General features: G+C 46.9%; 1 protein-coding gene across 1 annotated transcript in view; it reads right to left on the bottom strand.

The window, feature by feature from the left end:
- Positions 1-263: 263 nt before the first annotated feature.
- Positions 264-12913, bottom strand: part of LOC137312361 (uncharacterized) — a gene marked incomplete at its 3' end in the record, with an annotated part of 48636 nt that continues 35986 nt past the window's right edge. Inside the window, exon 8 of the mRNA XM_067978936.1 lies at positions 264-552. Within this exon, the coding sequence (XP_067835037.1) occupies positions 264-552 (289 nt within the window). The remainder of the gene's footprint in view (positions 553-12913) is intronic.

Raw genomic sequence — 12913 nt, 5'->3', positions numbered from 1 at the left:
GCGTGGGGTGGGGGAGGTGAGTCACTGGACAGTGCGTGGGGTGGGGGAGGTGAGTCACTGGACAGTGCGTGGGGTGGGGGAGGGGAGTCACTGGACAGTGCGTGGGGTGGGGGAGGGGAGTCACTGGACAGTGCGTGGGGTGGGGAGGGGAGTCACTGGACAGTGCGTGGGTGGGGGAGGGGAGGACAGTTGAGGGGGAGGGGAGTCACTGGACGGTTGTGAGGGGGGAGGGGAGTCACTGGACGGTGACTGGAGACTATTACACGAGTCTGAAAAGGAAGAGATGGTGAACAGAGAGCAGCAGGATGAGGCCGTGTGACGATCGTTACCTCCTCAGTGAGGAATTCAATCTCTGCTTTAAACTTGCGTCCTCCGGCAGACTGTACTTTTACCACGGCTGATGTGCAGGCTCCTGACGATGACGTGGGCAGCAAACCCCTCTCGTGTAAAACTGCGTTCACTAGTGAACTTTTTCCAGCGCCTGTCTGTCCAAACGCCCCGATGTACATGTTCTCCCGGAGACATTTGTCCTTTAATTTCAGGGTCTTTCTTCTGAGACAAAAAAAACACAAAGGAGCAGTGATGGTGGATTTGCTAGAATCTGTGCAAAGCAGTTATTTAACGAAACCCCGGCCCACCTCATACGTCCCAACTGTGCTCTGAATAAGGGACTCACATTTGTCCAAACAGTCTGCCTGCTCGGGCTGCTAAAAAAATATTTTTAATTGTGAAGCCGTGGCCGACGGACACTAGAAAGCTGAAAAGGCTGAAAATGAGAGAAAATGAGAAGTCCACATAATCAGGGAGCCTCTGTCACAGCGAGAATCCAGGCTTGGTGATGATTTAAAACCGAGATTGGGTTTTGAAGAAGAGTTTAGGAGGAAGGGATGTCTGAGACAGGTGAGTAGTTCCGCATTTTTGTGTTGAGTGGGGGATGAACACAAGAATGAGAGGTGATCTCATTGAAACGTATAAAATTCTGAGTGGGCTTGACAGGGTCAATGCTGAGAGGCTGTTTCCCCTGGCTCGAGAGTCGAGAACTAGTCTCAGGATAAGGGGTCAGACATTTAGGACTGAGATGAGGAGGAATTTCTTCACTCACAGGGTTGTGAAGCTTTGGAATTCTCTACCCCAGAGGGCTGTGGATGCTCAGTCATTGAGTATATTCAAGGCTGAGATCGATAGATTTTTGGACTCTAAGGGAATCAAGGGATATGGGGATCGGGTGGGAAAATGGAGTTGAGGTTGAAGATCAGCCATGATCTTACTGAATGACGGAGCAGGCTCGAGGGTCTGTCTGGCCTACTCCTGCTCCTATTTCTTACGTTCTTATGTTCATCACAGTGAGGATTCAGGGAGGAGGATGGGCCTGTGGACTTGTGTAGCTCCAGAAACAGGAGGAAAATTCAGAGGAGCAACGATGAGTGTTATATTGCTAAATAGAGAAGAAAAGTTGCAACAGAGGAGAAAATGAGGCTACCTACAGACAACAAGCTTTTTGTATCCTGTTCAGGAGTGTGAGTGAGGCATTAGAAGAGCTCTCCCTGTATGGGAGAAGGATGGGCTTGGGTTTTATAGAATTGTTCAATGGAGAAGAGCTGGCTGGAATGAAAAGAAATTGAGCTTCTTGGAGGCAGGTTCAGCAATGAGGGATCTGGGATCTGGGATCTGGGATCTGCATTTGGAAATCAAATGGAAATCAAAATGGAGAGCATAAGAACATAAGAAATAGGAGCAGGAGTCGGCCATACGCCCCTCAAGCCTGCTCCGCCATTCAATCAGATCATGGCTGATCTTCTACCTCAACTCCACTTTCCCGCACTATCCCCATATCATTTGATGCCTTTAATATCTAGAAATCTATCGATCTCTGTTTTGAATGTACTCAATGACTGAGCCTCCACAGCCCTCTGGGTAGAGAATTCCAAAGATTCACCACCCTCTGAGTGAAGAAATTTCTCCTCATCTCAGTCCTAAATGGCCGACCCCTTATTCTGAGACTGTGACCCCTGGTTCTCGATTCCCCAGCCAGGGGAAACATCCTCCTTGCATCTACCCTGTCGAGCCCTGTAAGAATTTTGTATGTTTCAACGAGATCACCTCTCATTCTTCTAAACTCGAGAGAGAACAGGCCTAGTCACTCAATCTCTCCTCATACGACAATCTCGCCTCATACGACAATCTCGCCATCCCAGGAATCAATCTGGTGAACCTTCGTTGCACTCCCTCGATGGAAAGTATATCCTTTCTTAGGTAAGGAGACCAAAATTGTACACAATACTCCAGGTGCGGTCTCACCAAGGCCCTGTATAACTGCAGTAAGACATCTTTACTTCGGTACTCAAATCCTCTTGTAATAAAGGCTAACATACCATTTGCCTTCACAATTACTTGCTGCACCTGCATGTTTGCTTTCAGTGACTCGTGTACAAGAACACCCAGGTCCCCTTGAACATCAACATTTCCCAATCTCTCACCATTTAAAAAACTCAGCATTTCTGTTTTTCCCAGCAAAGTGGATAGCTTCACATTTTTTCACATTATATTCCATCTGCCATGTTCTTGCCCACTCACTTAGCCTGTCTGTATCCCCTTGAAGTCTCTTTGCATCCTCCTCACAACTCACATTCCCACCCAGTTTTGAATCATCAGCAAACTTGGAAATATTACATTTGGTCCCCTCATCCAAATCATTGATATATATTGTGAATGACTGGGGTCCACGCACCGATCCCTGCGGTACCCCACTAGTCACAGTCTGCCAACCTGAAAAAGCCCCGTTTATTCCTACTCTCTGTTTTCTGTCTGTTAACCAATTCTCAATCCATGCCAGTATATTACCCCCAATTCCACGTGCTCTAACTTTGTTCACCAACTTCCTGTGTGGCACCTTATCGAAAGCCTTCTGAAAATCCAAATACACCACATCCATTGGATCCCCCTTATCTATTCTACTAGTTACATCCTCAAAGAACTCCAATAGGTTTGTCACGCATTTTATTCCTATGCTCTAACTTAGAAGGCCATACTAGAGTCGAGGATACCAGGGTAACTGCACTCCCCAAATCAGTAAGGGCCATCCTTTCCATTAACCTTTATGGTTTCTAGGAAAGGGTGAACAGTTTCCACATGGCTCAACACTGCACTACCCAACATGGATAATCCCCGCCAGCCTCCCCAGGTTCCCTGAGGCTGCATTGCATGGGCCCCTCCTGATTTGGGCAGTGTCCTGCTACAGGGCCCCACTCGTTACACCGGTAACCTTTCCCTGGTTTCCTATTTACCCTGGGATTTATAGTTCCGGGGACCACCCCCATATGTCCCTTCACAACACTTTACCGCTCTTCAGCAATCCTTTGCCCCGCTAGCTTTTTATCCGCCTGAAATTCAGTCCCATTCTTCGGACTCAGGGGTCGCCCAGGCTGCACGGCCTGGGGAACGTCAGCGATCTGACCAAATCTTCGGCAGCCAGTTATCGCTCCAACAGGGCGATTGGGCATTGGCCGGGTCACCTTGACCCACCCACTCCCTGACCTGGGACGGAAGGGCTCATCAATGGTGGTCCATTACCAGCAACTCCACCATCCTGGCAGGGGAGTCACTGTCCACTGTGAAACCACCACCTGGCCAACATTCGAGAGCAGGGTCCTTGCCCTCCTGGTAGGTCCAGGCGTTAAATCTCTGAGCCACACAATTAAGGTGACACCACATCCACTGGAGAGGATCTCCGCTTCCAACTGATGGTAATTGGCTGCTGCCTACAGCTCCAGGTCAAAACAGGCCTTCTGTGCATCGACCACCAAGGTCAGGGCCATAATGCCAGCCATAGAGTCATAGAGTCATAGAGTTATACAGCACGGATAGAGGCCCTTCGGCCCATCGTGTCCGCGCCGGCCATCAAGCCCTGTCTACTCTAATCCCATATTCCAGCATTTGGTCCGTAGCCCTGTATGCTATGGCATTTCAAGTGCTCATCCAAATGCTTCTTGAATGTTGTGAGGGTTCCTGCCTCCACAACCCTTTCAGGCAGTGAGTTCCAGACTCCAACCACCCTCTGGGTGAAAAAGTTCTTTCTCAAATCCCCTCTAAACCTCCCGCCTTTTACCTTGAATCTATGTCCCCTTGTTATAGAACCCTCAACGAAGGGAAAAAGCTCCTTAGTATCCATCCTATCTGTGCCCCTCATAATTTTGTACACCTCAATCATGTCCCCCCTCAGCTCCAAGGAAAACAAACCCAATCTTCCCAGTCTCTCTTCATAGCTGAAGCGCTCCAGCCCTGGTAACATCCTGGTGAATCTCCTCTGCACCCTCTCCAAAGCGATCACATCCTTCCTGTAGTGTGGCGACCAGAACTGCACACAGTACTCCAGCTGTGGCCTAACCAGTGTTTTATACAGCTCCATCATAACCTCCTTGCTCTTATATTCTATGCCTCGGCTAATAAAGGCAAGTATCCCATATGCCTTCTTTACCACCTTATCTACCTGTTCCGCCGCCTTCAGGGATCTGTGAACTTGCACACCAAGATCCCTCTGACCCTCTGTCTTGCCTAGGGTCCTCCCATTCATTGTGTATTCCCTTGCCTTGTTAGTCCCTCCAAAGTGCATCACCTTGCACTTTTCCGGGTTAAATTCCATTTGCCACTGTTCCGCCCATCTGACCAACCCATCTATATTGTCCTGCAGACTGAGGCTATCCTCCTCGCTATTTACCACCCTACCAATCTTTGTATCATCAGCGAACTTACTGATCATACCTTTTACATTCATATCCAAGTCGTTAATGTAGACCACAAACAGCAAGGGACCCAGCACCGATCCCTGTGGTACCCCACTGGCCACAGGCTTCCAGTCACAAAAACAACCTTCGACCATCACCCTCTGCCTTCTGCCACTAAGCCAGTTTTGTATCCAAAGTGCCAAGGCACCCTGGATTCCATGGGCTCGTACCTTCTTGACCAGACTCGTGTGGGGGACTTTATCGAAGGCCTTACTGAAATCCATGTATACCACATCCACTGCGTTACCCTCATCCACACGCCTAGTCACCCCCTCAAAAAATTCAATCAAATTAGTCAGACATGATCTTCCCTTGACAAAGCCATGTTGACTATCCCTGATTAATCCTTGCTTCTCCAAGTGGAGACTAATTTTGTCCTTCAGAATTTTTTCCAATAATTTTCCTACCACTGATGTTAGGCTCACTGGCCTGTAGTTCCCCGGTTTTTCCCTACTCCCCTTCTTGAATAATGGTACTACATTAGCGGTTCTCCAGTCCTCTGGCACATCCTCTGTGGCCAGAGAGGTTCTGAATATATGTGTTAGAGCCCCCGCAATTTCCTCCTTTGCCTCACACAGTAGCCTGGGATACATTTCGTCCGGGCCTGGGGATTTATCCATTTTTAGGCCTGCTAAAACCGCCAATACCTCCTCCCGCTCGATGTTAATATGTTCGAGTATATCACAGTCCCCCTGCCGTATTTCTATGTCTACATCGTCCTTCTCCATAGTGAAAACAGATGCAAAAAATTCATTTAGAACCCCTCCTACATCTGCCGGCTCCACACACAGATTGCCATTTTTGTCCCTAATGGGCCCTATTTTTTCCCTAGTCATCCTCTTACCCTTAATATACTTATAAAACATCTTAGGATTTTCCTTTATTTTGCTCGCCAGTGTTATTTCATGGCCCCTCCTTGATCTCCTAATTTCTTTTTTAAGTATCCCCCTGCACTTTTTGTACTCCTCTAGGATTTCCTCCATCTTTAGCCTTTTGTATCTGCCAAAAGCCCTCCTTTTTTTCCTAATCCATTCTCGTATATCCCCTGACATCCAAGGTTCCCTGGAGTTCTTGGAACCACCCTTGACCTTTACGGGAACATGTTGCCATTGTATGGTCTCAATCTCCCTTCTGAAAGACTCCCATTGCTCCGATGCGGATTTTCCTACAAGCAGCTGATCCCAGTCCATTTTGGCCAGATCCTGCCTTATCCTATTAAAATCAGCCTTCCCCCAATTTAGAACCTTTATTTCCGGCCCCTCCCTATCCTTTTCCATGACCATTGGTCTGGTGACCATTCCTCCCACTCAACCCACCTTTCAAAGGCCTCGAGGTTTGCCTCCACATCATCCTCTACAGTCATCTTCTGCAGCATTAGACTGGCTCTTATAGGCAGGATGGGGCTCTCTGGCCCCACAGTTGCCTCAATTCCAAGATCTCTATCTGATGCTGGGTGACCCCTGCACCAGGAGTTGGGTGGTCTACCGCTGGGTTTCAAGGGCCTGGGTTGTCCTCTCTTGTGCAGCCTGCTCGGCCCACACCAGTTCTCTAAAGATTTCCTCCACTGAGGTGGGTGTCTTTCTGTCTACTACTTAGAGAAATGAATCCCTACCGTCTCACAATCTTCTTACAACAAACAATAGTCCTTGACCAATTCATACTTCAAAACACTTGTCTTTTAATTCACTCCACACTACAGTACCTTTGGCAACACCCAGTACACTTTCCCAGTCCCCGGTACCTTTTGCTGTCCGCAGCTGCCCTCAACTGCCTTACAGGTCCCCAGGTCCCTCTTCAGAGCCATATTCAGGGGGTGGGATTTTACCTCTCTTGACCCCTCCCTTTTATTCTCACCTGACTGGGGAAGGTCTCCATCCACTCCAACCTTAATTCATAAAGGTGAGGTCTCTTAAAAGGGCCATATTCCTCCTCTTAAAGGGGAGATCTCCTTAAAAGGGCCATACTCTTTCTCGGGGATCAGGGCCCTCCGTTACTATGCTACACATACCAAATACTTCTTTGAATACTTCCCACTGTTTGTCTGTACATTTACCCGTTAACAGCTCAGCCCAGTTTACTGCGGTCAGTTTATTTCTCATCCCTTTGAAGTTTGCCTCACTTAAATTTAATACCAAGGTTTGTGACTCTCTTCTCCCTCTCAAACCTGATCTCAAATTCAATCATATTGTGGTCAATATTCGCAACATGTTCCCTTTCCATCAGACTGTTCACTAAACCTGGTTCGTTACTCATCACTAAATCCAGTATCGCCTCTTCCCATGTCTGTTCTAAGATTTTGATATATATTAATGACCTTGACTTGGGTTTACAGGGCACAAATTCAAAATTTGCAGATGACACAAAATTTGGAAGTGTAGTAATCAGTGAGGAGGATAGTGATAGACTTCAAGAGGATATAGACAGGCTGGTGGAATGGGCGGACACAGAAATTTAACGCAAAGAAGTGCGAAGTGATACATTTCAGTAGGAAGAACGAGGAGAGGCAATATAAACTAGAGGGTACAATTCTAAAGTGGGTGCAGGAACAGAGAGATCTGGGGGTATATGTGCACAAATCATTGAAGGTGGCAGGGCAGGTTGAGAAAGCGGTTAAAAAAGCATATGGGATCCTGGGCTTTATAAATAGAGGCATAGAGTACAAAAGTATGGAAGTCATGATAAACCTTTATAAAACACTGGTTCGGCCACAACTTGGCACCACATTTAGGAAAGAAGTAAAGGCCTTAGAGAGAGTGCAGAGGAGATTTACTAGAATGGTAAATATGAGAGATTCAGTTATGTGGGTAGACTGGAGAAGCTAGGGTTGTTCTCCATGGAGCAGAGAAGGTGAGAGGAGATTTGGTAGAGATATTCAAAATCATGAAGGGTTTAGATAAAGTAAATAAAGAGAAATCGTTCCCATTGGCGGAAAGGTCGAGAACCAGGGGATACAGATTAGCATCTTTGAAAGTAGATAAATCACCAGGCCCGGATGAAATGTATCCCAGGCTGTTAAAGGAAGCAAGGGAGGAAATAGCGGAGGCTCTGACCATCATTTTCCAATTCTCCCTGGAAACAGGCGTGGTGCCGGAGGATTTGAGGGCTGCTAACGTTGTACCATTGTTTAGAAAGGGAGAGAGGGATAGACAGGGTGATTACAGGCCAGGGAGACTAACCTCGGTGGTGGGCAAATTATTGGAATCAATTCTGACATTCATCATAAACCGTCACTTAAAAAGGCACGGATTAATCAAGCATGGATTTGTTAAGGAAAGGTTGTGTCTGACTAACTTGATTGAATTTTTTGAGGGGGTAACAATGAGGATTGATGAGGGTAGTGCGTTTGATGTAGTGTACATGGATTTTAGCAAGGCTTTTGACAATGTCCCACATGGCAGACTGGTCAAAAAAGTAAAGGCCCATGGTATCCAAGGGAAAGTAGCAAATTGGATCCAAAATTGGCTCAGTGGCAGGAAGTAAAGGGTAAAGGTCGACGGGTGTTTTGTTACTGGAAGGCTGTTTCCAGTGGGGTTCCGCAGGGCTCAGTACGAGGTCCCTTGCTTTTTGTGGTATATATTAATGATTTGGACTTAAATGTGGGGGGTATGATTAAGAAGTTTGCAGGCGATACAAAAATTGGCCGTGTGGTTGATAGTGAGGAGGAAAGCTGTAGACTGCAGGAAGATATCAATGGACTGGTCAGGTGGGCAGAAAAGTGGCAAATGGAGTTCAATCCGGAGAAGTGTGAGGTATGCATTAGCATTTGGGGAGGGCAAACAAGGCAAGGGAATACACAATAAATGGGAGGATACTGAGAGGTGTATAGGAAGTGAGGGACCTTGGAGTGCATGTCCACAGATCCCTGAAGGTAGCAGGAGAGGTAGATAAGGTGGTTAAGAAGGCATATGGGATACTTTCCTTTATTAGCCGAGGCATAGAATATAAGAGCAGGGAGGTTATGCTAGAACTGTATAAAACACTAGTCAGGCCACAGCTTGAGTACAGTTCTGGTCACCACATTACAGGAAAGATGTGATTGCACTAGAGAAGCTGCAGAGATTTACAAGGATGTTGCCAGGACTTGAGAATTTTAGCTGTGAGGAAATGATTAGATATGCTGGGGTTGCTTTCTTTTTTTTTAATTCGTTCACAGGATGTGGGCGTCGCTGGCGAGGCCAGCATTTATTGCCCATCCCTAATTGCCCTTGGAGCAAAGGAGGCTGAGGGGAGATTTCATTGAGGTGCACAAAATTATGAGAGGCCTCGATAGAGTGGATAGGAAGGACCTATTTCCCTCAGCAGAGAGGTCAATAACCAGGGGGCATAGATTTAAAGAGATTGGTAGAAGGATTACAGGGGAGCTGAGGAGAAATTTTTTCACCCAGAGGATAGTGGGGGTCTGGAAGTCACTGCCTGAAAGGGTGGTAGAGGCAGAAACCCTCAACTCATTTAAAAAGTACCTGGATATGCTCCTGAAGGCTATGGGCCAAGTACTGGAAAGTGTGATTAGGCAGGGTGGCTCATTTTCGGCCAACGCTGATACGATGGGCTGAATGGCTTCTTTCTGTACCGTAAATTTTCTGTGATTCTATGATTTAAGATGATCGGCAAAAGAACCAAAGGCGACATGAGGAATAATTTTTTTCCGCAGCGAGTGGTTATGATCTGGAATGCGTTGCCTGAAAGGGAAGTGGAAGCAGATTCAATCATGACTTCTAAAAAGGAATTGGATAAATACTTGAGGGGAAAAAATTTGCAGGGCTACGGGGAAAGAGCGGGGGAGTGGGCCTCACTGGATTGCTCTTACAAAGAGCTGGCACAGGCCCGATGGGCCAAATGGCCTCCTTCTGTGCTGGAACCATTCTATGATTCTATGAAAACTGTCCTGAATTCATTCTAGAAATGTATTGCCTTTACTACTTGAGCTGTTCTGCTTCTCCCAGTCTATGTGAAAATTAAAATTTCCCATTATACCCACTTTGTTTCTCCTACATGCCTCCCTGATCTCTGTATTTATAAATCCCCCCACGACATCACTACTTTCAGAAGGTCTGTAGACAACTCCCACCAGTCTTGCATCCTTTGCTGTTCCTTAGTTCTACCCACTGTCTGATCACCCTCACTGATGTCCTTTCCCAACTTCCGAGTCCTTTCTATAGTTCCCATAGCCTGGAATATTTAGCTCCCAGTCATGCCCAGCCTGTAGCCGGGACTCTGTAATGGCCACTACATTATATCCTTTAAGTTGAGTTTGTGCTTCTAACTCACTTGTTTTATTTCTTATGATATGTACATTCATGTACAGAATTTTTCTCTGGGTAACTGTCCCCACCCTGCCCTTATGTCCTGATGGGTTTTTTTTCATTCTTTTTGACTTAACAGTGTGGATTTTCCCCTCCCAGCCCCATTAACTCGTTTAAATCTTTCCCCACGGCCCTATTTACCCTGGCCCTAAAGACACGGGTGCCATCCCTGGCCCCAAAAGTGGGACAAGGAAGGAGAGCCAGCATGACCTGGTTGTGTGGGAGATGGAGAGAATGTGTCGATGCACAGGGGTTGGAGAGGGGTGCAGTGAGCCCAGAGGGGCAGTGTGGCACTGTGAGCTGGGTCTGGTGTGAGGGGGTGGAACAGTGACTATTGAGGTAACGTCACCGTGGGCCATAATTTGCTGTCAAAATAACAGTGAGGTTAATGGCGCTCATCGTTAATTGTGCGCAAATACCACAGCGATTTCAGGCGAGGGACAGATGCGCGGTTAATCACGGAAATCCAAAAGTTTCTGTCTGAGATGCACCGCTCTGCCGACAGCTGTGGGAAAACGGTATCTCGCTGTCTGCCTCACCATTGAAATACATTGAACGGCGAGAAGTTCCTGTATTTTCACGGTAGATGTTAGGTTTTGTCCATTTCAGTCTAAGTACCCTTTTAATGACGTGTTTGACAAACCTATTAGAATTTTTTGAGGATGTAACCAGCAAGGTAGAAAAAGGGGAACCAGTGGATGTAGTATATTTGGATTTCCAAAAGGCATTCGATAAGGTGCCACATAAAAGGCTGCTACACAAAATAAGGACTCATGGGGTTTGGAGTAATATTTTAGCATGGGTAGAGGATTGGCTAACAGACAGAAAACAGAGAGTCAGGAAACAGAGATAAGCAGGTCATTTTCAGGTTGACAGGCTGTAACTAGTGGGGTGCCACAAGGATCAGTGCTTGGGGCTCAACTATTTACAATCTATATTAATGACTTAGATGAAGGGACCGAGTGTAATGTATCCAAGTTTGCTGATGATACAAAGCTAGGTGGGAAAGTAAGCTGTGAGGAGGACACAAAAGAGTCTGCAAAAGGATACAGACAGGTTAAGTGAGTGGGCCAGAAAGTGGCAGGTGGAGTATAATGTGGTAAAATGTGCAGTTATTCACCTTGGTAGCAACAATAAAAGAACAGGACTTTTTTAAATGGTGAGAAACTATTAAATGTTGGTGTTTAGAGAGATCTGGATGTCCTCGTTTAAGATACACAAAAAGTTAGCATGCAGGTACAGCAAGCAATTAGGAAGGCAAATGTATGTTGGCCTTTATTGCAAGGGGGTTGGAGTACAAGAGTAAGGAAGCCTTGCTACAATTGTACAGAGCTTTGGTGAGACCACAACTGGAGTACAAGGAAGGATATACTTGCCTTAGAGGCAGTGTAACGAAGGTTCACTAGATTGATTCCTGGGATGAGAGGGTTGTCCTCTGAGGCGAGATTGAGTCGAATGGGCCTGTACTGAGTTTAGAAGAATGAGATTTGATCTCATTGAAACATGTAAGATTCTGAGAGGGCTTGACTGGGTAGATACAGAAAGGTTGTTTCCCTTGGTTGGAGAGTCTAAAACTAGGGTGCGTGGTCTCAGGATAAGGGGTCGGCCATTTAAGACTAAGATGAGGAGGAATTTCTTCACTCAGAGGGTTGTGCATCTTTGGAATTCTCTACCCCAGAGGGCTGTGGATGCTGAGTCGTTGAATATGTTCAAGGCTAAGATAGATTTTTGGACTCTAGGGGAATCAAAGGATATGGGGATAGAACGGGAAAGTGGAGTTGAGGTTGAAGATCAGCCATGATCTTGCTGAATGGCGGAGCAGGCTCGAGGGTCCGTATGGCCTCCTCCTGCTCCTATTTCTTATGTTTCTTACTTGTTTCCCGGAAACATTGATTTTACTGGTAGCTAATGGGAGTATCTGCATGTTGAAACCCTTTGAAACCCAAGTCACCAACTTACCAATGAGTGAATCCAGTCCTGTTCTTCACAGGTTCTCTTAGATTCCACAATATTACCAGTTGGAACACAAAACCTCTGTCACAGCGAGAACCCAGCTGTGGTGACGATAAGAAGCCAGCAAGTTCCTACCTGGGATGGCTCCCCCCTCCCTCCCCCACCCACAGTTCTTCATCAGTTGATGCTCTTGACCTCACTGAGGTAGATCGTGACTTTGTGCGACGGTGTGAAACGGGTAACGGGTAATCTATTCGGAGGTCACCCGAGGACGGAAGGATCTGGAGCGGCTGGTGAGCTGGTTCTTCTGGCCTGGGGTGTATGAGGAAGTACATCGGTTCTGTGCCTCCTGTCCAGAGTGTCGGCTGTGTGGACCCAGGCCTCACTATTGCGCTCCATTAGTCCCTCTTCCAATAGTCGAGGTGCCTTTCAAAAGGATCGCGATGGGCCTAGTGGGACCGCTGAAGAGATCAGCGCAAGGACACCAATCTATCTCAGTAGGCGTTTACCATGCCTGGTGCTATCCCGAGGCTATTCCACTGAGGGACACAACCTCTAAAACCATAGCAGGCGAGTTAGTGAGAACGTTCTCCAGGGTAGTGATCCCAAAGGAGATCTTAACGGACCAGGGACTCCATTAGTGTCCAAATTGATAGACTATCTCTGTACCCTGCTCCACATTAAAAGTCTGAGGACTTCCGTGTACCACCTTCGTGTACTGATGGCCTTGTGGAGAGGTTCAATCGAACCCTCAAGAGTATGTTTAAAAAAGGATGGGAGGAATTGGAATACCTTACTGTCGTATCTCATGTCTGCAGTCGGGGGGGGGGCCTCAGTCTTCAACAGGGTTTTCCTGGTTTGAGCTGCTGTCTGGGG

This window comes from Heptranchias perlo, unplaced genomic scaffold, assembly GCF_035084215.1.
Source record: "Heptranchias perlo isolate sHepPer1 unplaced genomic scaffold, sHepPer1.hap1 HAP1_SCAFFOLD_428, whole genome shotgun sequence".
In the NCBI taxonomy this organism is placed as follows: domain Eukaryota; kingdom Metazoa; phylum Chordata; class Chondrichthyes; order Hexanchiformes; family Hexanchidae; genus Heptranchias; species Heptranchias perlo.
The sequence above is the reverse complement of the archived record's forward strand: the minus strand, read 5'-3'. Positions and strand labels throughout refer to the sequence as shown.